The sequence below is a fragment of the Hylaeus anthracinus genome, unplaced genomic scaffold (assembly GCF_026225885.1).
Source record: "Hylaeus anthracinus isolate JK02 unplaced genomic scaffold, UHH_iyHylAnth1.0_haploid 11985, whole genome shotgun sequence".
Lineage (NCBI taxonomy): Eukaryota > Metazoa > Arthropoda > Insecta > Hymenoptera > Colletidae > Hylaeus > Hylaeus anthracinus.
Window position 1 is genome coordinate 6,950,095 of NW_026534333.1, and position 21,939 is coordinate 6,972,033.

The 21,939-nt window shown below is 41.5% G+C and overlaps 1 protein-coding gene across 3 annotated transcripts; it reads left to right on the top strand.

Moving 5' to 3' along the window:
* The first annotated feature begins 1,965 nt into the window (after positions 1 to 1,965).
* Positions 1,966 to 21,816, top strand: LOC128886978 (beta-1-syntrophin-like). Of its 3 annotated transcripts, XM_054142308.1 has the most exons (7): positions 1,966 to 2,129; positions 3,216 to 3,479; positions 4,605 to 4,877; positions 16,211 to 16,635; positions 17,099 to 17,284; positions 17,965 to 18,311; positions 18,665 to 21,816. In XM_054142308.1, the coding sequence occupies exons 1-7, from the start codon at positions 2,108 to 2,110 to the stop codon at positions 18,714 to 18,716; spliced, it is 1,569 nt and encodes a 522-aa protein (XP_053998283.1). In that variant the 5' UTR covers positions 1,966 to 2,107; the 3' UTR covers positions 18,717 to 21,816. The 3 variants fall into 3 exon arrangements, with proteins under 3 accessions (XP_053998283.1, XP_053998282.1, XP_053998284.1); XM_054142307.1 differs by lacking the exon at positions 1,966 to 2,129 and having other exon boundaries at positions 2,982 to 3,479; XM_054142309.1 differs by lacking the exons at positions 1,966 to 2,129; positions 3,216 to 3,479; positions 4,605 to 4,877 and adding an exon at positions 8,658 to 9,094.
* Positions 21,817 to 21,939: the final 123 nt, after the last annotated feature.

Sequence of the window (21,939 nt, forward strand, 5' to 3'; positions counted from 1 at the left end):
TGGTGAAATATTCGCAATGAAAAAGATTTCGCAAAAAGCACGCTTAATGTATTCTTCCAAAAATTCGTTCTACATCGCATTCGATTAGTGGAAATTAATAGTACTCGAAGGTAGTCGATCATTTTCGAAGAGACATTTTCCAACTAAACTGCCACTCTACTGCTAACAAAAAATCAAATAACTTACATTCTTTCAATGTTCTCTGAAAAAAATGTTTTCAACTTTTTCTTCAAAGCTTCCGTTAGTATTATTTTCGACTCGCTCGGATTTGTTGGAACGTATCGATTGCCCAACTTCCCGTGCGAATGTGTCAGACCGCGAGGATAAAATTCCGTGGTATTCCGAGTTAGGCTGTCGTTGAAGAGCCATGCAGTCCGCCACCGATACTGGAGGAAACGGAAATTCCATTCGGATTGGAGGTGCCACCGTCACCCGCGAGGTCCAGCAGCAGCAGCAGTTCAGGCAGTTACGACATGAACGATGCGATGACAGATCTGGGTCAGGAACTCGAGCAGACTGCACCTCTGAGCGGACACACCTCAGAAACGGAGCTGGATCGTGACGTAAGACGATAATTAAACTAATTCCAATCACCCTGCGAATAGAGTTCACCTGAATACTCGCGAATTTCTTTCATTCAAAGTCATGATCTATTTACGAGTTGGAAGAAGGTTGTAAATTTCGCGAAATCCAATTTTCGAGCAGCTTCGATGACGTTTTAACTGTACTTGCACCGTGACATAGGGCGAAGCCCATCTCAATTAGGTCAATTGACTCGCTTACGATTACCTTTACGAATTTACTTGGATTTCCGTTGGATAATCGCTGCTTCGATACAATTTCTTGAACTTCGTTTCATTTCGTACCCTTTTCCTGTTTCATTTTCAGGAAGGTCACCGTTCCTCCTCGGGGGGTTACGCCGAATCGCCTCCCGATATGCGCGCCTGTAGCGAAGAGGAGCGTCGAAGAAACTTCACTCTCGACTTTTTGGGTAGCGCTGCGGAAACTGAACGCAGCGCGGAGCTCTACGCGGACAATGCTGAGGTCAGCCCGACGCCGAGTCATCGTCACAGAATAAGATGCAAATCGACGAACGCCAGGAGCTCTCACAGAAACAACAGGAAACGCGAGACGACTCAGCAGTTGATGCAAATGCAACAGCAAACGCAACAACAAATCCCGAGGAGCCCCCAAAAGGAGGACTGGCGCGTAGAACCGATCGAAGACGGTGGCCACGTCCCGACGTCGGATGACTCCAGCTGCAGTCATCATTATTATATGCATCATCACCATCATCATCATCTGCATCGCGAAGGCGCCGATGGAGCGAGGCACAGGAGGACCAGAGAGAGTCCGAGAAAGAAGACCAGCGGCTACGTGTCGGCCAGAAGGAGGAGTAACGAGGTGAGTAGATGTTGTCAGGAATAGTTCGAAAAATGGTAGAATTTAACCCTTTGAGTGCCAGAGGAAATTTTCATACGTATCTGAGAAATGCCAGACAATTTTAAGCAAAGATACATGATTGTAAACGAAAATGTATATTTCGATCAATTTGATTTTGAGGTAGGTGACATTTTTACATAATATTAAAATGCCACAATACTCTATGTGCGTTAGATATTGACGTTATTTTTGTAAAGCAAAATTGATTTTTTAACGAGTTATAACACTTGCAGCGTCGAGCAGCAATATATCGCTCCTTGGTACTCAAACGGTTGATAACCTTCGAAAACAAGGGAAAATAAGTTACCGTGTATAAAAGTGCTTTCTCGAACAAGAGGTACAAGCACCGTATTGGGACGATACGAGAACAAAGTTTCGTGATTCCTATTTAGGACAAGAACGCAGCCATAACAGGTAGCCTGCCTCGAAGAAGATCACGCGCGGCGGACGACATAATGTGTTCGAGGCTGAGTCCCGGCCGTTATCAACGCAGTCCAGGACACAACGGACAACGAGCCATGATTGTGGAGGCACAGAGCCCAGAAGCAAGATTGAAAGCTCTTTCAGCGGAGTCTTTGAGGTCTGTCAGTCCAGGAAGCGACAGTGTCTTTTACAGCGAGGCCACGGACCAATGCCTCGCTGTTAGCGCTCTCGAGGCCCTGCAATGCCATCACTGTGGCAGAGAGGTAAATTATTTATTGTTTATTAAATTCTTTCTCTGAAAAGTAAGATACGAGTGCTCGCAGACGCGAAGTGATCGGTGGTAGCGGTACACGAAGTAGTTTTTTTTGTAGTAGAACTGATTACACGTTCAGAACTATCATAATTTGAAAGACTTGTAGTACATGAAACGGTAATGATTAAAGACTGTAGTTCATAGTGTAGTTAGTTGTGGCTTCAGTCTGAAATTTCTTCCTTCCTTTCTATTTCTGTAATTTATCGAGCCCCGCCTTTTATCCAAACAGTGACTTGAAAATCTCAAGTACAACAAAGTAAATGATATTGATAGCTGCAGTGAAACAGAAAAATCTGGATTCGATAATGCCTGCTTGTAAGAAACTTAATCTAGTACGTCCGTTTCCATATGTATGGAGACTGCGCTTTTTCCTGTTCTTTTTCCTGTTCAGCTAGAGGGATGAAATGGAATCGACAGCTGAAAGTGATCCTTATTGTGCGTAGGATGAGTGGGTGATTAAAATTTTTACTCGTCGAGTTTAATACTACGATCTTTATTTCAAATTTTATCGTTCTTTTATTTTTCACCGTGTCTTCGTGTTTTCTGTCGTGTGCTATCGGTAGTTTCTGAAAACATGAATGATGTTTATCAATCAATTTTAATCAAACCAAATAAAATGAATTAAATAAACGCTATTTCAATTGCTAAAATACTCACGCTTGACGTAATTATTAGTATGGATCGGTCTCGGTTTGTCCATGCCGATTAAACAAAATGGACGAATCGATGTTTCGCAAATGTTGATTAAAATTCTTACAAGCGAGAGTTACCACGTATCTGTAAATTCTTACAGCTGTGTAACGGAACATATTTATTCTGTTACCCACCCATTTCATCGCCTCACAGCATTTTTCACCATGTAACGGGACAAGAATTTCGATTGTTCGAAAATAAAAAGATTTTCAATCTTAAAATCTCGAAATTCCGATCGATCTATCTCTCTATCTGTCGGTCTATCTACCTCTTTTCTCTATCGTGCGTGCCGTCATGTTGCTCCACCTCGAGGTCTCGGAAGAGATCGTTCGACCGCCAGCAGGTTTCGCGGACTCCCCGGAAGGGTACAGGGCGTCCTCGAAGCATGTATCCGGGCACAGGCTCTACAAGAAGTTCGACAAGAGGTATCGATCGGAGGATCGAGGCGACAGAAGGCACCGACGCGGGAGCAGATCGGACGTTAGGGCGAAATCGGAAGAAAGAGCTGCCCCCAGACGAGGAAGCAGAGGATCCATCGACGAAACCGCTGCGGGCAGGAAGAGGCTTCAAGCCAGAAGCACGGATATCAGTTTGGAAATTCTCACAGGTTAGACGAAAGTTTCAATTGCGTCAAATTAAGATTGCAACCTGTTTAGGATTTACCAATCCTATCCAAATTAATTTTCTTCGACGTCTCGCTTTCAGAATAAATTTATTTACTTCCTCGGTGAAAATTTGTTGTCAGCCATAAGTGGGTGACGTGGCGGTCCACGTGTTAATCCTTTCGCGTGCTATATAGATGCAAATTTCAGATTTCACTAATTCGGAGTGGTTAGTTGCTACTCAAACTCTCCGCAAGGATGCGTTTCTCCCCGTTTCTCGTAACGCGCATAAAACATTGTAATAAGAACTTGTGCGCGGCGCCTCGTAAAAAAGACGTTTAAAAAGTTCTGATGCATAAACTTCATTAACAGCCTTCATATCTGGTGGAAAACGCGTTCCACGGTGAAATGGATGTACGGAGTATTGCGGAACGAGCGTAATAAAGGTGGGCAAGCACCACCCTTGTAAAAAGTTACATAATGAAACGCGATTGAAAAATTGAGTGGAGCTCGGCCGTCACGGAGAAAAAGTTTTACACGCTTTCCCGTTACTATTTATCTTTCTTTAAGAAGATTAGTTGCCCCGCTCTTTATGACGTGGTAGAATACAGCGTTGAGAAAGATACATTTTTTTGCTTTTCAATTTACTTCGAACGAAGACGATTTTTATTTTAGAATTCTAATAAGATCGCATACCTAGCGAAATGTAATACGACATGATAACGTATAATACAATATTAATACAACGCGATTACAACGCGTACAAATTTTGTTCACGTAGCCAAATTATGCCTCCCGTTTGAAAATCTTCGTAGCGTTTGCCTGCTTAATTTGCGACGCAACAAGTAGAAATCTTTAAAGGTACCGCGTACCGAGCCTTTCGAAGCACCCAAAGCGGTGTCGTTTTCATGGTTCGAGCCGCTTCTAAAGACGCGAAGGTATCAAAAATGGAACTGAAAGTTCACCCAGACGTGTTTCAGAAAATATTTCGATAGCAATATTCGGTTTTTTTTTTATTCTATAAGAATATTCCCTCCGGCATACGGATCCTATCAGCCTTTTAAACTGACCAGAAAATTCCATGTTGATCTCACGCGCTCAGCGTTTCGTCTCTTCGTTGAAAATGGCAGGTCGCGAAGACGAGGACAGCTACGTGGAGCCGTACACGAGCAGCGAATGGATTTACATCGGCGACCTCGAGGAAAGCCATGCGTGGAGGAGGCCAGACAACAGAGACGGCGGCGAGGAGGTTCCGGAAAGTATCGTCAAAGAGAGGAGAAGTTCTCAGGAATCGACGGAAAGCGAGAGAAACTTTCGGAAGAAGTATCAGGCGGCGACGCACAGGATGGTGCATCGAAAAAGCAGCGGGGAAATGTATAAAAGGATACAGACTAATAGTTTCGGTAAGTTACTGGACGACGCTCTTCTTTTTCTTCTATCTGAACCCCCTCGTGCCACTCGTTTTCGACAAACACTAGCTTCAATCGTAAGAAATAATTTATCGATTCTTTATCTTCTACGTTCTCGTAAACAATTTTCCAATACGAACGTAAATTCGATGGATATACGTATTTTCTTTTTAGAATTTCATTGTATTCGAGATAGTACAAGCTGACGCGGGTTAAGAGAAAGAAACGACGTTCGTTGCGACTAGGTGCTGACGCGAAGGGGTTAATGCACCGAAAATTCCTTAACGATATACAAGGTAGTTTACAGGAGACAAAACACCTCATTATACCGCAAGAATGTATTAAGCTCTTAAGTGGCACACTTGCTTGCGCGAAGTGCACTCCGCGGTGGCGGGAGTTTTACATTGCTCGCTGGTACGTGTAGGGGATGGAAAGATTAGTTCCGGATAGAATCGCGAGTCGCACTGGGTCAGACGTTTTAGACAGTCTTCCCACGGTTTACGATTAACAAAGAAAGTTTAACAAATGTAAAAAATGATCTTTTATTTTTGTATAAATTGAAAAGTTGTTTCGGGAACGCCCAAACGATAAAATGACGTACTTTGCATATTTTTAGTTGCTCGAGGAGTTTTATGAGTAAGGTTTGCGAGCCATGTGAGAAACATATCGTGTCAAATATATCCTCCTCGACGAGTTTCTAGTTGTCCAGGTGCTGATACGCTAGATGGCATCACTATAATAATTTCGCATACCAGAATTCATATTCGAATAGGATACATATTTGGCAAATTATAGTTAAACAATAATAAATCTGAAGTTTTGTAATGCATTCTCTGGAATTAGTCTCTTTCGTTTCGATTATAGCAGATAAACTTGGATAGAAAAATTGTTTCAGTATATAAAAATATCTGTAATCAAGGTTGCTGCCAGGGCTTAGATAAATCGATTTATTATTTCCCTATACAACATATGGCTATTATTGATAAGTTGATAATTAGTTCTATAGACATTAAAATAACCAACCTTCGTAACAATAAACTAATGCGTGAATGACTTTTATAGATTTATAAATAATTTCAGTTGCATGTTTTTCATCCTCTACGAGTACAAGTAAATTTTCATCGCAATGAAGCGGCATATCCTACTGTTTATTTTTCCTGTAAGAAAAATTTAGAAATTACAGATCTCACCAATTTATAGGGTAGAAAGAAGAGAAAAGAAGTAAACAGATCTGGTCAGAAACAGTTTGAAATAAAACAGAAAGAATAACATTTCGGACACTGAATTATTTGTTTCTTTCTACTGCGCAAATTTAAAAGTAACCAAATGTCACTAATAACGAAAAGTCGCCAGGAAAAATTGTAAAAGCTTTCGCTAAAACATACCCGACAATGCTGAAATGGTACATCGATCGTTTCGGAACAAGAATCAGCGTTTTAAATACATTCCACTTTACGCACTATATTTAACAGTGACTGCTGCACTTAAAATCGAGTGTAGCTCGCATAAAATCGATTGCTTTTCCGTTGTACCAACAATTAAATAAACTCGATAGCTCGTTTCGCAATGAGAGTTAAATGAAGAGCTGTTTCACTTTCTTGTGGAAACATTTGGTTTCGCTTTGCATTAACGAATGAAATTTATCTGCTGTTTCTGCCACGTAGAAATGTACAAATTGTAGCTTGCGCCATTCGAAACGTATCGCGCGTGACGTAACCTGTTATTAACTACTTGAATTATTAACGAATTTCTACAAATTAATTAGAAAGATTAACAGACTTTACCCGTTGGCGACAAAGAAATTAGACGATATGAAATAATCGATGGAGGGTGTAGAAATTTTCACGGCATTCTTTGCGTAGTACGCGGAGAATGTGTCTCTATGTTTGCATAAATACTCGCTAAATTCGTCTTGCGATATATGTATAACAGCTATAAAGCTGCCACTAAATTTATGCTCTCAGACGTGGTGCTTCCGACGAGCATTTACAATCCTCCGAAGATGTTGCATGTTACACACTACGTTTTGCGTGTAGACATACCTGCCGCGATGGTTGTGTCAGAAAAGCGGAATTGCGCGCGATACGTCACTCCAATAAGTCGACATTTTTCGGGTAAAGAGAAACTGAAAGGGACGCATTAATGGAACACGCGAGGAATTTAATTAAGATGAATACTTTTGATCGCGGTTTTTGTTCTTCTTATTCTAGAATTTAATGCCTCGGGTAAAAGCAGTCTAAATGTCGTACGATATTATCGAACATATTTGAACACGGAAAACGTGGTCTCTTTAATTGATAAAACGATCACTTCATTCGGAAAACACGCTCTATCTAGATAGCATTTTATAGATAACGCATACGTATGTTGACTCGCTATCGGCATGCTTTGAAATATTCGCAGGGGATAAGCATCCTTCGTATATGGAAATTTTCGAATCACTTCCCGCGGTGTATCGAGACATTTGAATTTCTGTAGCCAGAATAGATCCAGGTAAGGTTGCGCGACAAAGCTAACGAGGTCTAGACTTGAAGACAACGAAGACGGAATATGAAGAAATACGAAGATAGAACTCGTCTTCGAAGAGGTTAAATTGTCGAAAGATTTTAGAAGAAAGCGGAAAATTCAACGACGTTTCTGTTGTAAAACTGACGATGAAAGGAGCTGGCAGATGCCAGTCAGTCTCTTGCAGAAACTCGTAGGAGTAACGCGCAATAAACTGTTATATTATTAACACATTCACGTCGGCTTGACCCATTAGTGGGTCATACTCTGTGGCCGCTCGATTCATCACGCGTGGCACTGCAGTTCCAGAACCTCGTGGTACCGCAACTTATTCCAACATTTAATTACCTCGATCAAATTACTTAATCAATTTATAGCCATATTTTTTTTTTTTTTCTAAAATGCGCTCTCAAATGATCAACGACTCGTTACATTTACGTTGCGCCCGAACGTCGGAATTCCATCACCCCGACAGACAGGCTGGTGTAACTAAAATTCACTCAATCGCGGGGCACCTCATCGTCAAAGAATTCCACGGAGCCGAACACGCCAGCAAAGAAATCGCTCGCAATCAGTTAGACCCATATCGAAAAGAGAAAGCGGAAAGGGGTCACGCTCCGTGACGGAGGTGGAAAACGTGCTCAAAGGTGGAGCGGAAGAAAGACGAGCGCACCGGAGACGCGGAGAGGAAAAAAGAGAGAGTCCGTTCTTCCCGTTTCTTTAAATAAGTACCGCGTAATACTCCGGCTAAATATAATCGAAACGCCGCAGCTGAGAGAAAGACGCCGAGCGTCGGCTGGTACCGACGCTTCTACGCCATCGGCGTCCACCAGGCGCGCGTGACGAATAGGTCGTTGCTTGATTAGAATAGGCGAATTGTTTCTAGAAAATGCAATCGTTTCGGCTGTCGACGTAATCGATAACACCGATAAAACGTTAAAATAATAACAATTAGCGAGCGTCGAGCGGAACGATACAAACATAAAGAAAAATTCGAAGTAGTCTCAATTCTAGGGTGAATAGTTGATACCTTTTTCGAACACTGTACATTTGAAAGATGATCGAATTTAAAAAAGAAATTCGATACAAGGAAAAATTCGTGAAATGCTCCCAATTCTAGGGTGAATAGTTGATACATTTTTACACACTGTACGTGAAAAGACGATTCGCGGTCGTCCGAATATCTCGTGAGATGTTAAGTCGAATTGCAGTCCCGCTTAGTCGAGGGCGACGGTGGGACGCGGTGGGGCAGAAGGGTGGCGAGTGGAAGTAGAAGCTTTTGGCTGACAGTCAGTGGGTCAGGGCGGCGAGTCGCATTCCAAGAGTCGACCGAAGGCATCCTCTTCGGAAAATTGAGCCTCGACTCCCACGTTTTGGGACGCGAATCGGTGCAATCGTCCCTGGAGATACCGCGCGGTTTCCGTCGATTCTATATCGCGCACGCTAAACCGGAAATCGGGCTTTTCCGTTCTTCTTCTTCTCTCTTCATCCGAATCAGCAGTCACGAGAGACGCGTTAACTTCACGTCGAGATCGTCGCGTCGGTCCTTGACGCGATGGTGTGCGATTGCGTGGCCTCGGAGTGTTCCACGGAACTAGGAACAGATGTGTCCTTGAAGAAAGCCTTGGAAGAGCTGCTGAAGTGCATGCTCAGAGTTTGGTGCAGGGAGGGCCAGGCCCTCACGAGGCTCGGTTCGTCGACTCATGGTAAATGTTATTATTTATCGTTGCTTTGAAGCACGAACTCGGTGAATTTTCTTGGGAAAACTTCCTCTCAAGCCTTCCTTTTTCGCGAGAACAATAATAACTCGGCAGAAATTCGCGAATACCTATTTATTATCTTTACTTTATATTTTTATTGGTTTCCGGGATTGTACGGGCCTTTTTATTGTGTTTCTCTACTTAAGTGGACGTTTATCGGTCAATACCTGAAGTGGGTTCCAGAAAGACGAACCGAAACGACTGGTCCGTTCAAGTTTTTTATTTAGTTATCGATAAGTAGAAATTTTAACGTGTTTCCTTCAGGTGTAATTTGACGATCTATGAAAAAAAAATACGTCAATTTATACGTTATGTTCATTCAGAATTCCTTTGAAGCAGCTCAGACGTTGCCGCTGTCGGTGTCGATGCTCCTGGTCTAAAATACTCTTTTGCCAGATATACTTATCGTTGCACCTGTATTGAATATACGTACGCCTAATCGGGACGTACACGCGTCGACAACCGACGACAAAATTCCAAAGTTAAATATATAGCGTTTCGCGAATGTTCGACAAAGTGATTATTTGATGCGAGTGAAATTTCTGGAATTTTTATCAGACGATTCGACGGCGAGTTTAAATATAGATCGTGGTAAATATTGAAACGCTTACGAATCGCTATGAAATCGGACAAGAGAGAGCTGCGTGAGTGAAAAATTAAATTACTATAGCGAATGTTTGCCAGGTCAGATGGAAGTCCCTCGTGGCATTAAAGTTTCTTGTATGAAATATATCCCAAAGCGGGCAACTTTTATGCTGTTTACTCTTGAAAGTCATCGGAACAATGCTATTATAAATTTTCGCATTTTCGAGACACAATGACGAAACTTGCGCTACGTGAATTTATTATTCGCACGCTTGGAAGGATAGCGTACATTTGTGTTTTTTTGAAATTCTATTTATAAATTGCTCTCTAAATAAATTTGAAATTTGTCTTAGACTGAGATCGAAGATAATAATACGTGCGTCGATATGTAGTTAGGCTTCGTAATTTCAATTCGCTGAAAACTTTGCAGAGTTCGAAACGGAAGTAACGTATAGTAATTGTACAATGGCCTGTAATCGTCGTTTCGCAGGAGTGTTAATGCAGAAATCCGGTTAATCTACATTATTAAATTATAATACGGAGCTCAACGCAGAGTAATATTATCGCAATACTCTGCTTTTGGTGCGCCGTTACTGCTATTAATTTATGTTTATTCCTGCGTTTTTTGTTACGTGTTTTAATTAAACTCGATGCAATTATTATTTAACAACGATAGAAAAATATAAATCGACGACGAGGTAAATACAGAAAGCGACTATAGAAGACTTCAACGTTTCCAAATATCGACGGTTGAACGAAGTCATGGTCAACATCGATAATTATTCTCCCCGCGACCCTGAAGAAATCGTACGAAAATATCTTCTTTTGGGACTGAAATACTATGCCCCCTTGTAGCTAATTCGTTTAAATCAGCACGACATTGAACAAGACGCACGCGAGAGCTGCTGTTTCAACCAAATTTGTCCGTGGCGTGAACTAATTGCATGGCAATAAAATTAGATTTCCTCGACCACGGTCGATTGCAGCTCACCTGCAATTAATTTAGAATGTTCAATGTTTCGAGCAGGGCTCGCATTATTAATTAGCCGTCGATCAAACGGGAACTTGTTAATGATTTTTGGGGAGAACCGTAGCGAGCAGACAAAAATCCTCTAAACTTGATCATCGTGTCGCCAGCAATTATTATGGAAAATAAAACAGACGGTACTAAATGCCGGAACCGCGCCAACTCGAAAATACAGAAATTTGTAGAGAAACGTAATTGTCGTCTAGAGGATGAAATCGGAAGAGTGCCAAGTCGATCTACGGCACGATTTCGGTCGCCGTTAGTCGAACGATCCATACGAATCGAGTCTTCTTCAGGATCAGGGTCGCGATCAGGAAAAAGTCGACAAAGGGTTCCTCGCTATTTCTAACATCGCAGGGGATCGACAGGAATGCGCATGCCTCCTTTATCGCAGAAATAAAAAGAGCTTTCCTCGAGGGACAACGATAACGAGTCAAAACGCTAAGCGTGTACACAGTCGATTACGTTCGATGCCTGGTGACGCAAGGACTCGCTTATTTTTATGGCATGATGCGTTTCTGAATAACTTCGGCTCGACCTGCTTTTATTTTGCCTGCATTTCGACCCCGTTACGATCGCTTATTACCCTTTCATTATGCGTTCGAGTGTCTATCACACTTCGCACTAATAGTACAGAGAGGAAAAGTTCGCTCGTTTATTTGTTTCGCACGTTTTCATAACGAATGTCGTTTGTACGATTGAAATAAAACTTTGATTGACCGTGTTGGAAGAAAAAGAAAACACGGACTAGGAAAGAAATAACGGAAGAGAAGAAAAAGGAGATAAAGTAACAAGGTTGAATTGAATTTCTTTCCAAAGATTTTTAAATGGACGATGTGCTGGAAAAGATATTTTATAATTCTGTAATAGGTAGAGTGAATTAAAACGTTGCAAGTTATTTTCTGAGGAACTATGGAGACAATGACAAAATACTTGGGCGATAGTTTAAAGTTTACTGAGATCTTTCGCGTGATGTATGAGATGGCGTTCCCAGGCGCCACCAGGAAACGGGGGCTCTTAAAGACAAACAACGTTTAATCGATACACTTTCTTATATTTTACACGAGCAAAAAAAAAATACGACGAAAAATATCCTTCGATGGACATTCGACAAAACATTGTAGCGAGATTGCATGTAGCATTGTAAGTAATTATGTAAGTAAGTTATTGTAAGTAAGTAGTCTCGCCACTTAAACTTGAGTTACCAAAGCTAACAAATTCACGTCCCCTTCTCTGACCCGTCTACGAGGCTGCGAAAGCTTTTTAAAAATTGAGTTGGGGCTCGGTGGATATTGCCCGTTAATACGAGAGCAGGTTATCGTTTTGCACGCAAACATAGTACGCTACGCTCGGCATGCAATGACGCAATTAATTATTTTAGCGACGCCTTGCACTCATGGGCCACGCACAATTCTGTCTTATTTTACCATCGCCCATTGGTTCGATCCGAATCGATTCGCATATGCGTAACAAGTAGTGTAAACACGTGCATTGTACCTCAACGTGTGCCAGATGTCAGAATAGTAATTGAAGCGAAATTGGAAATCGTTATTATCGCTTCCAACTTCCTATTACACTGTTACGTAATTAATACCGCGAAGGGAACGCTTATCCTACAAATCGCTACGATTTACCGGAACCGTGCTCCAAGTAATTAGAAACTCACGTGTCTGAAGAACGCACTGAACATTAGCAAGTAGGAATATTCTGTACATTTAATTACAATGCAATGACAAATTTGCAGACCGTTTATAAAGGAGAAGTAAAAAGTGTGCTTCGATAGTATTTACTTTACGGTGCCTGTCTCGTTTCCCAGAGAAAGGATCCAATTCCAACCTTCTCCTATCAAATATTTTTTTTTTTTTTTTCAAATATTTTCGTTATTACATTTCACGTCATTTTTCTGCATCTCTCGTGTCGCAGTCGTTCACGTTGAAAAAGAATAAAAGAAATAATGAACTAGAAGTGCATTTATTTATGCGACCACAGCGACGCGCAGTGTCCCGCTTTCATTTTATTTTTACCCTCTATTCCTTTCTATTTGTGCACTTGCTTTGGGCTGAGTATAGTACTCTCTTTTCAGTTGCGAATTACCAAAATTTCTTCTTTCTGAAAAAACGATGTGTAATCATATTCGATGTTGTTTAAAACTCACTTTATATATTTAATTCACTTTCCTCTTCTCCGAATGCGATGCTTTTTCAGCAATTCCAGACTGCAAAGACGAATTACGTAGTATATACCATGTTTTTGTTACTGGAATACTAACACAGCTATTGTTTGTACTGCTGGGGGAAATATAAACATGCCAGACACTCGGAGAATAATTTCGCGTTGAAGGATTGTTATCGCAGTAGCAGCACAATAAAAGTTTTATATAAAAGTTATATGTTTCTATTCGGAAAAATAAACGTTGAATCATCATTTACTTCGCCTACTATGCTTGAACAAATATATTTGCATGAATTTCATTTTACCAGATAAAATCGTAATTTTATAAAACGTTTAATTGACTTGTAGCATTCTCGAGAATAACCAGTATTTATCGACCAGCGCTGAAAATAAAATTCATGAATAAACTTCATCATTTATAACTTAATTCAGCGTATCTTTTACACGGAGAATCGATAGCAATTAAACAGAGAGCGAAACTTGGAGGAATTTAATTTCATCAATCAACACTTTCAAGCACATCGACGAGGCTTTTCATTTGTTATATTATTGAAACGTATCGGGGAAAAGGCACGTTTTAAAGGAGATCATTTTACTTTCGATGGTATTATGAAGAATAATTCAAATAGATTTTATGAAGTAAATACCTCTATTGAAAAAATGTTTTCATTAAAATGAAATAATTCTAAATGAGGTAATTCTACATATGAATGTCTATTTCCGAAAAAATCGTTCAACAAGGGAAGCTTTCGAAGTTAGAAATTCCGATTTAAATGAAACTTTTTGTAAATGTAAAGCATACTGAAGTGCACTATCCTCGACACTATCCTCAAGGAACAAATAAATGTCAAAAAAGTCGTCATCTTTAAAACAAAGTATTTAGCTAAACCATTTCCCGCTGGTATTCAGTGCATTATATGCAGGCGACGTCCAACAATTTTTGGCCAGCGTCCTATGAGTGCAACGATCCGAACTACAAACTTAAAAAGATCATCATCCGCTTGACTAGAGTTCGTAGAAATGTCTAAAAGTGAATCAGATCGTCTGATACAAACGTGCCACCGTTATGTAGTCAAACGCGACAATGACAACGTCACCGACAAACAAACCTTCAGAGTTGCCAATTTATTTGACCGCGGTCAGAATATGACAGCTCTAATCATTGAAACGTTTTGTTTTAACGAGTCAAGTATGTCCCGAAGATCTACAGGGTGACCCAAAACTCGGGGAGGAGGCGGAAATGGGGGGTAGCTGAGACGATTCTGAACAACAATTTCCTTTGCAAAAATGTCGGATGGGGCTTCGTTAAGGAGATATTAAGCGAAAACCCCGACCAATCAGAGCGCACGTAGACCGTTGGAGCGGCCGCGGTAGCGAAGCATCGACCTAGCGCGTAACCTTCGCTACCGCGGCCGCTCCAACGGTCTACGCGCGCTCTGATTGGTCGGGGTTTTCGCTTAATATCTCCTTAACGAAGCCCCATCCGACATCTTTGCAAAGGAAATTGTTGTTCAGAATCGTCTCAGCTACCCCCCATTTCCGGCTCCTCCCCGAGTTTTGGGACACCCTGTATACACACTTTTCAACCCTAACTTTGATTAGTCGCAGTAACATTAATTATTACAAGGCACATAATAATTAAATAAATAAATGACGAAACGTGTTACGTTATATTCAATACTACCATCGTTGATTTTTGCAAACAAAAGAAGTAATAGGTACAATGAATTGCAAATGCGTGCATTCGTTAAAACGTAATGAAATGCACACTCCATTGTTAAATTTGAACCATTCAAACCCGATTTTCTCGAAAACAAAGCTTCGTACGCTGAAATTTTACAACAGATTTCTGAGTCTTTATTTCAAACACATATTTTTTACGTATTATACTCTGTATATACGATCAAATTTAAACATAAAAATACAAAGTAGTCGTATCTTTTTCATTTACATTACTTTCTGTTTAATACTTGTGTAGCAAGTATTTGATATCGTTATCAATAAATACGAGATATAGCCGAAACAATTTTGTTATTTCTCAAACGAAATTTAATTAAACTTCACTCAAAAAGGACAACCTTGCAATTTCCGCAGCTGGTGCATAGAAATAAAAAGAGACCATCTTGCTTTTTCGTGGAATTTCATGTGAAAACATGTGCAGTACATTCGCCGTCGTTTACAAACCAAAAGTCCGCTTTTACGGACGCGTAACAACGTGATATGAAACAGTAAACAAACCCCGCAGGTCTGGATGTAAATTTGGAAAATCGAAACTACCGTAAACCGGGCAGAAAACTCTACATATAAATCTTCCATGCGAGGGATGAGTTATTGCATGGAGAGGAGAGTTCGTCCAAGTAACCCGACACTCATTCCGCCGGAAAACGTAATCGACTGTAAAAGTAGCCGCGTTATAAATATTTGCAACAAAACTAAAGAAACAAATGTAAGTGGTTGCAATATTTTTTCCTTCCACGCTTGATTCTTAAATTATTCGACTTCCTTGTTCTTGTCGGAAATCATAGTGTAGTATCCGCGCCTCCCATACCCAACAATAACGAGTCAAATAAGAACACGAAACGTAGGGTACGGGATTGGTCGCGTAGATAAAGCGGTCTAGACTCTTACATATGGGGGCTCGTCCGGGATGGGGGGTTACAGCGGCAATTACACCGAAGAGGACCGGCCAGTGACGATGAGTCACGATGAACAACAATGAGAAACGAATGACGGGTGTCGTGTTGACGGTGGGGAGCGGGCAGCAGTGAGGCGTCGAGAGAGAAAGAGAGAAGGGAGTACACTCCAGGGAAGGGGCAACTTGAGGTGTTGTCGGAGTGGGACTTCCAAGAAGAGGAGAAACGGCGAAAGAGGGCGCGGCGCGCACTGCTGTTGAGACGCAAAACCCGAGAAAACGGACATTCGAGGGCGAATGAATGTCAATTCAGGATAGCCGAGTGTAGTATCCGCGCCTCCCATACCCAACAATAACGAGTCAAATAAGAACACGAAACGTAGGGTACGGGATTGGTCGCGTAGGTAAAGCGGTCGACTGTGAATCCGAGGATCGTGGATTCGAATCCCCGTGCCTTATTTTTCGTTTAGACTCCTACAATAGATATCGTTTTTACAAAATGGGTAAGAATCAAATCGTCCAGTTTTCTAAGCATCGACAAACAAGCTGCGCGTGACGTATGGCAAGGTCTCGTTAGCTGGTAACCGTTAGAAGCTCTTCGTTATTCTTCTCGATTAATAACGATAAGAATCAATATTAATTGCAGAAAGCGACAAGAGAGTTGTAGTGAAACGCGAAGCTGGCGGCGAGTTCGGGTTCCGTATACACGGCTCGAAACCAGTGGTGGTGTCCGCCATCGAACCTGACACCCCAGCGGAGAGCTCCGGTCTCGAAATCGGCGACATTGTGATGTCGGTGAACGGCAAAAGTGTCATGGACGCGACGCACTCGGAAGTCGTCAGGCTCGCGCACTCTGGCACCGACGTTCTTGAACTCGAAGTCGCGAGAACCTGCAACGTATTGGCACCGAAAGTCGCCAGGCCAGGGGCGAAGGAAGGCCCTCAGGAAGTGCCGCTCTGTTCTGGATACCTCTGGAGGAAATCTGCTACGTCCTCGAACACGGACAAGTGGGTTCGAAGATGGTTTGCTCTGCGTCGCGACAACTGCTTCTACTACTATAAGACTGACGCGGTGAGTGAAAAATATTGAATCAACGATGGACAATATTGTTTTAAATAATAAATAGTGTATTTAACCCACGATTGATTGCAATTACTCAGAGGATGAGTTTATAGCCTTTTGAGTCACGAATTATTGCGAAAGTAGATCCGAATAATATTAATAACTTAGATTACACATCTGTATTAAATCTTGGCGCCCGAGGCAAAATGCTTTAAAGTTGCGTGACAGTGAATGGATTAACTTTATATTTTCTTACATCTGTATCTAAGAAAATCTGCATCTCGGATAACACGAATGGCTCCAACTTGGAAAACAATCGTTTGTCACGTGAAAAGTCGTTCGATCGCGCCTCGTTGAAGTTAAATCCATTCCCATACTTGACCAAGAATTACACATCCATCGAAATGACAAGTATTTACGGACGATCGTTTATTCGATAAATGGTTCACGAGGTGTGCGATTCCATTCGCAGGATTCACAGCCAGTGGGGGCGGTAATGCTGATAAAATACGACGTGGAGCAAACGCCTGAACTGAGGTTACACAGTTTCGCGATAAAGAAACAAGGTGCACCGACGCTTCGACTCGCGGCGGACACCGAGGAAGCTGCGATCCGATGGATGACCGTCATTAAGGAAGCCATCGAAAGAAACGATCAGGTACGCTTTGCAACTTACTCGATAGTTATCCCCTAATTCCACAGCTAATGAACGCACAAATTTCGTCTTTTTTTATGTTCCACTTGTGATGGAACGTTCTTTTCAACTTTCTTTCTCATTTGTTCGTAAAGTATCCGCGACTCCGCTCAACTCGAGACCGACTTACTCGAGAACTTATAGTACATGCTTAAAGAACTCGCGGAGTCGCGATAAATTTCGAACCATTCCGCGTGCACCGCTCGTATCGAGCAGAATCAACGGATTTAACGAAATGCAGAAACTTTTAGTCCTTCCGCGAGTCTAGGAAAATAGGATTCGTTTTAAATTTCCAGGTACCGGTGATATAGTTGCGCGAGTTGTTTTACCAGCCGGCCTCGCTGGGAAATTGAAGTGTTCCGTGGGAATTGCATTGTTCAATCGGTGAAATTTAATAATTGGATCGATCGAGCTAATTAGACCTTGCTCGCGGAACGGAATTCTTCGGATTTAAATTTCGTTCGTTTAATTTTTCAACGGTTACAAAGATTTCGTAGCCGACGTCGGTAGAATTTTTTATTAGAATTTTTTATTACGAGAAGTTCGTGGTAGGTCATTTGTAACGTCCACGATTCGAAAAGTATTAAATCGTGAGGTGTACCAAATTCCTCGACTTCGTTCGACATTCCTGATGTCTTTTACAGGTCGACACCTGGCTCGAGGCGTCGTTGAGAATGCGTGAAATGGCAGCGTGCGCCATTCAGAGACCAGATTGCTTCGGATACCTCAGCAAGCAGCAAGAGCACGCGAGAAAAACATCCTCGCCGACTGGCTGGTCCAACCGATATTGCGTGCTGAAAGACGCCGCGTTGTATTTCTACGACGACGTCAACGCGGAGAAGGCATTCGGCGTCGCTTGTCTTCACGGCTTCAGGGTGCACGGCAGCGCGCCCACTTCCGGTGGAAGGAAGCACTCGTTCGAGCTACAGCCACCCGATCCCACGCAAAGGAGCTACATATTCGCCACAGAATCCGAAATGGACAAAAAACGGTGAGCGACTGCTTTGCGTTTTAACCGTGAAAACTATTCGATAATTTACGCCAAAACTACCACGATCACCATGAAACAGCAGCCGACATTTTTGTAAAGGAAATTGTGGTTCAGAATCGTCTCAGCTACCTCCCCGTTAAATATCACGTACTGGCAGAAATATGTGTCGAGGAAAACAGTCGATACGTAGAATGTACAATGGCTGGCACGGATTTCTTGACCCTCGTTGACCCAATATGGTTATCGATTGTTTACTTGGAACAATTGCTACCAATGACTCCCTCTACGGGGTAATTTCTTTATCGTAGTCTTTTCTGAAACAAATTCGATTAAAAGCTACGTTTGCATTTCAGGTGGCTAGCAGCTCTGGAATATTCGATCGATCGATGGATAAAGATTGGTTGACAAAGGCCAATCCACCGCACGAGGAGGCAAAGAAGTCGAAGCAGCGAAGATCCATTAAGGTGTCCTTCGCCTCTTCCTGTTTCCGGTTCCTAACGAACATTGTCGCAGATCACAAACTCACCAACCATTGTCATCGTCGTCTCGATTGTCGCGCGCAAATTCATCATGTGGATCATGTCGCAAATACTCTTCAAATTCGCGATTCTTCGAAAGTCTTGACACTTTTAACATCAGCCACAATCGCTCCCAGATACCTTACTTTCTCAACACGCACTCTTAAAAATAAGTTGCCAAAACCGTCGAGTTGTACAGCTTCTACGTACTTTATCTTTTTGCAACAAATTTCACAGAATTTGAACACAGAACTAAACCAAATCCATTGTCACCGATAACGTTAGATTATGGTCACAGGACCCACGATTACTCGTATATAAGTTTTGTACAGTTTTCTGACACGATTCTACGATTCCCTCTCTCTGGTCTCGAGTTTTGTTAAATTTTGTCTTCTAACTGTCGATCTATCTCTAATTCAAACGCATTTCGTCGATCTCGTTGTTGCAGATGATTCTAATCCCCGATTCGTCCATTTTATCAGGCTCGGTGTCGCTAACACACATTTACGATACTCGCTAGTTATCAGAGGCGTTCTATTTATTAGAGTTTAAATACTGGAGATACGATCAACGCTTCGAGCAACGTTTCTCAAACGTGGTCAATGAATTGTGAGAACAAAAAAATAGGGACTCGAAGGTGACGAGAAAGCGATGAAATAGTTTACTCTTGCCTTTAGAAATTGAGAAACAGTGCTTCGAGTAGTTAGCTCCGGTATCAAGTCAGACACAGATGTTAGTACACCCCCGTTGTAATCCCGAACTCGTGCTCGCCATTTAGTAACGATTGTAAACGACTCGACTTTTGGATTCGGTTTTTATACAAGTGTAACGACATCGCATACTTTATTGATACGCAGGAATTGAAATCTTATTCGTACGTAACGAGCGTCGAACATCAAAAGCGAGAATGAGCATTGTTTATTCACCGATTGTGTCTTGTATTAATTAGAAAGATTCCAACGTTCTCTTACGGATATAGGACTCGATTTAGCTTTTAAGGAGGTGAAAAATCGTCCACTGCGTTTTCACGAATCTTCACGTAAACGTTTGTCAAAACGGCACAGCAATCTACGCGCGGGACAGAATCAAATGGTCGCTCAATGCTACTTCGTCTCGCTACATACATAACGCAACTAAAAATCTGAAACGCAAGATCTGGAAAGACTTGATTAATCTTGCTTATTTCTATAAATGTTCTTTACATTTTTTGTATCGCATAAATATTCAGACAAAACTTGTTAATTCTTTTCGAAAAAGTAGCAAACGATACGATGGGAATAATCTTAGGAGTTGAGCGACCAGCTGATCTAGTTTGGACTGTAATCATCCTCGTCATACAATTTCCTAGAAGCGATGCGTTGTTTGTACTTATCGTTTGTAATACCGCGTCCAGTATCGATAAGCGAATACCTTAGTATGGTTGCCACGTTTATTAATTCGATCGCGACGCACAAAGTGCCATCACGTACAAAACGTCGAAGAATTTATCTAAAATGTATACACGGTTGCGTGAAAGGTGTTACTATACGAATCGTGAATTGCGACATTGTTTAATTGCCCAAAACTTTCGAGAAACAAACGTTCCACTCAATTTTTCGCTCGCATAAAACGAGAGAAACTTTTGTCCGAATTAAGTGACACGTAAGTGTGATCGAAGGTTCATTCGTATAATTACTGTTACATTAACGGTGATTAAGTACTATCGTTTGGTCGTCGCGTGAATCGTATAAGTGAACAGTACAACGTAAATTTTGCGATTAGGTCATTGCAGCCTGTAGATAATTAAGCATTCACGGAAGATTCACCCCAGGAATTCGAAATAGGGTCAAAGGCTTAATGACTCCAGTAATATTCGAATGAACCTTTCTTTCGCGTACAGAGTCGCGTGCTTGTTGCATGAGTTTAAAATATTCAACCCAAACTAGGGGTGTTCGATCGATTTTGAATCAATTTTCGATCGAAGTGATTACAATCAATGATTATAATATGTTTGAGATATTTTTAAAGAAATTAACTCTAACTTCTAATTCGATAAAAGTGTTAATTAAATTGTTAGCTAACCCAGCGAAAGATTCAGACTCGATCGTACGTAAAACTCTGGGAATTGCTATAATTATCCCCTCGAGTGCTGTATATTCTTGGCCAAAGCAATCCGCGTAGCGGTTGCGGTCGCTAGGGACAGAATTATTTTTTAATTAATTATTTTGAAGCTATTAAATGCAAAACATATCTTAAATAGAAAGTAACGAATGTTTGAACTTATTAAATATACCAAAAAGGTTGACACACGCATTTATGCGTCCATAGTCCGCAACGATAGCTTTCTCTGGGCGCATATATGTGCCCATAGCACTCGAAGGGTTACACATCGCTATTCTTACCGCCAATCTTTGTATCGATACCGAAAAACCGTGCTCACAAACACCGACGAACAAAGAAAGGACAAAGGACGAGACACAGCGAATAGAGAGAGTCTTGGGCGAATCGATGACGAATTGTCAAAGTTGATTGCGACAAGGATCGATCGAGACCGCGCTCGCGAAACGAAGGACAAGACGCGGATAACGCGATCGAACGAGACGTCGATCGTCGATCGGATGAATCGATACGAGATAAAATAGAATAAACCGCGCGAAATTTAACGACAGACCGCTCAAAAAGCACAGATAATAAAATAGGAGGTTTAATACAATTGTAGATTGAATTGCGTCAATTATTTATACCTGTCACCCTTCGAGCTGGTTTGAAGGATGTTGGTTTTAAATCGCTGTTTAGATTACGCAGTGTTTAACGATAGGTGGCTTTCTTGTTGGTGCACGGGCAAAAATGATTGGTTATCGTTACCAATGGATTTTCCATCTATGTCCCCATTACGGTACTCAGAATCGCTAGTGCTAAGGATCGAGAAATGCTAACTATTTTTTGTCGATAGCCTTACCAGCGTCCTTAGGGTCGTCCACTCGTTTGATAAAAAAGCAAAAATATAACGTGAAAGTCTTATAAAGAAACTCTTATAAGAAAGATTTATCATTTTTTAAACGATTAACATGACACGTACAACGAAAGGCTCGATTGGGACATGTGTAACGATCTTAGGTTGACAAGAGATG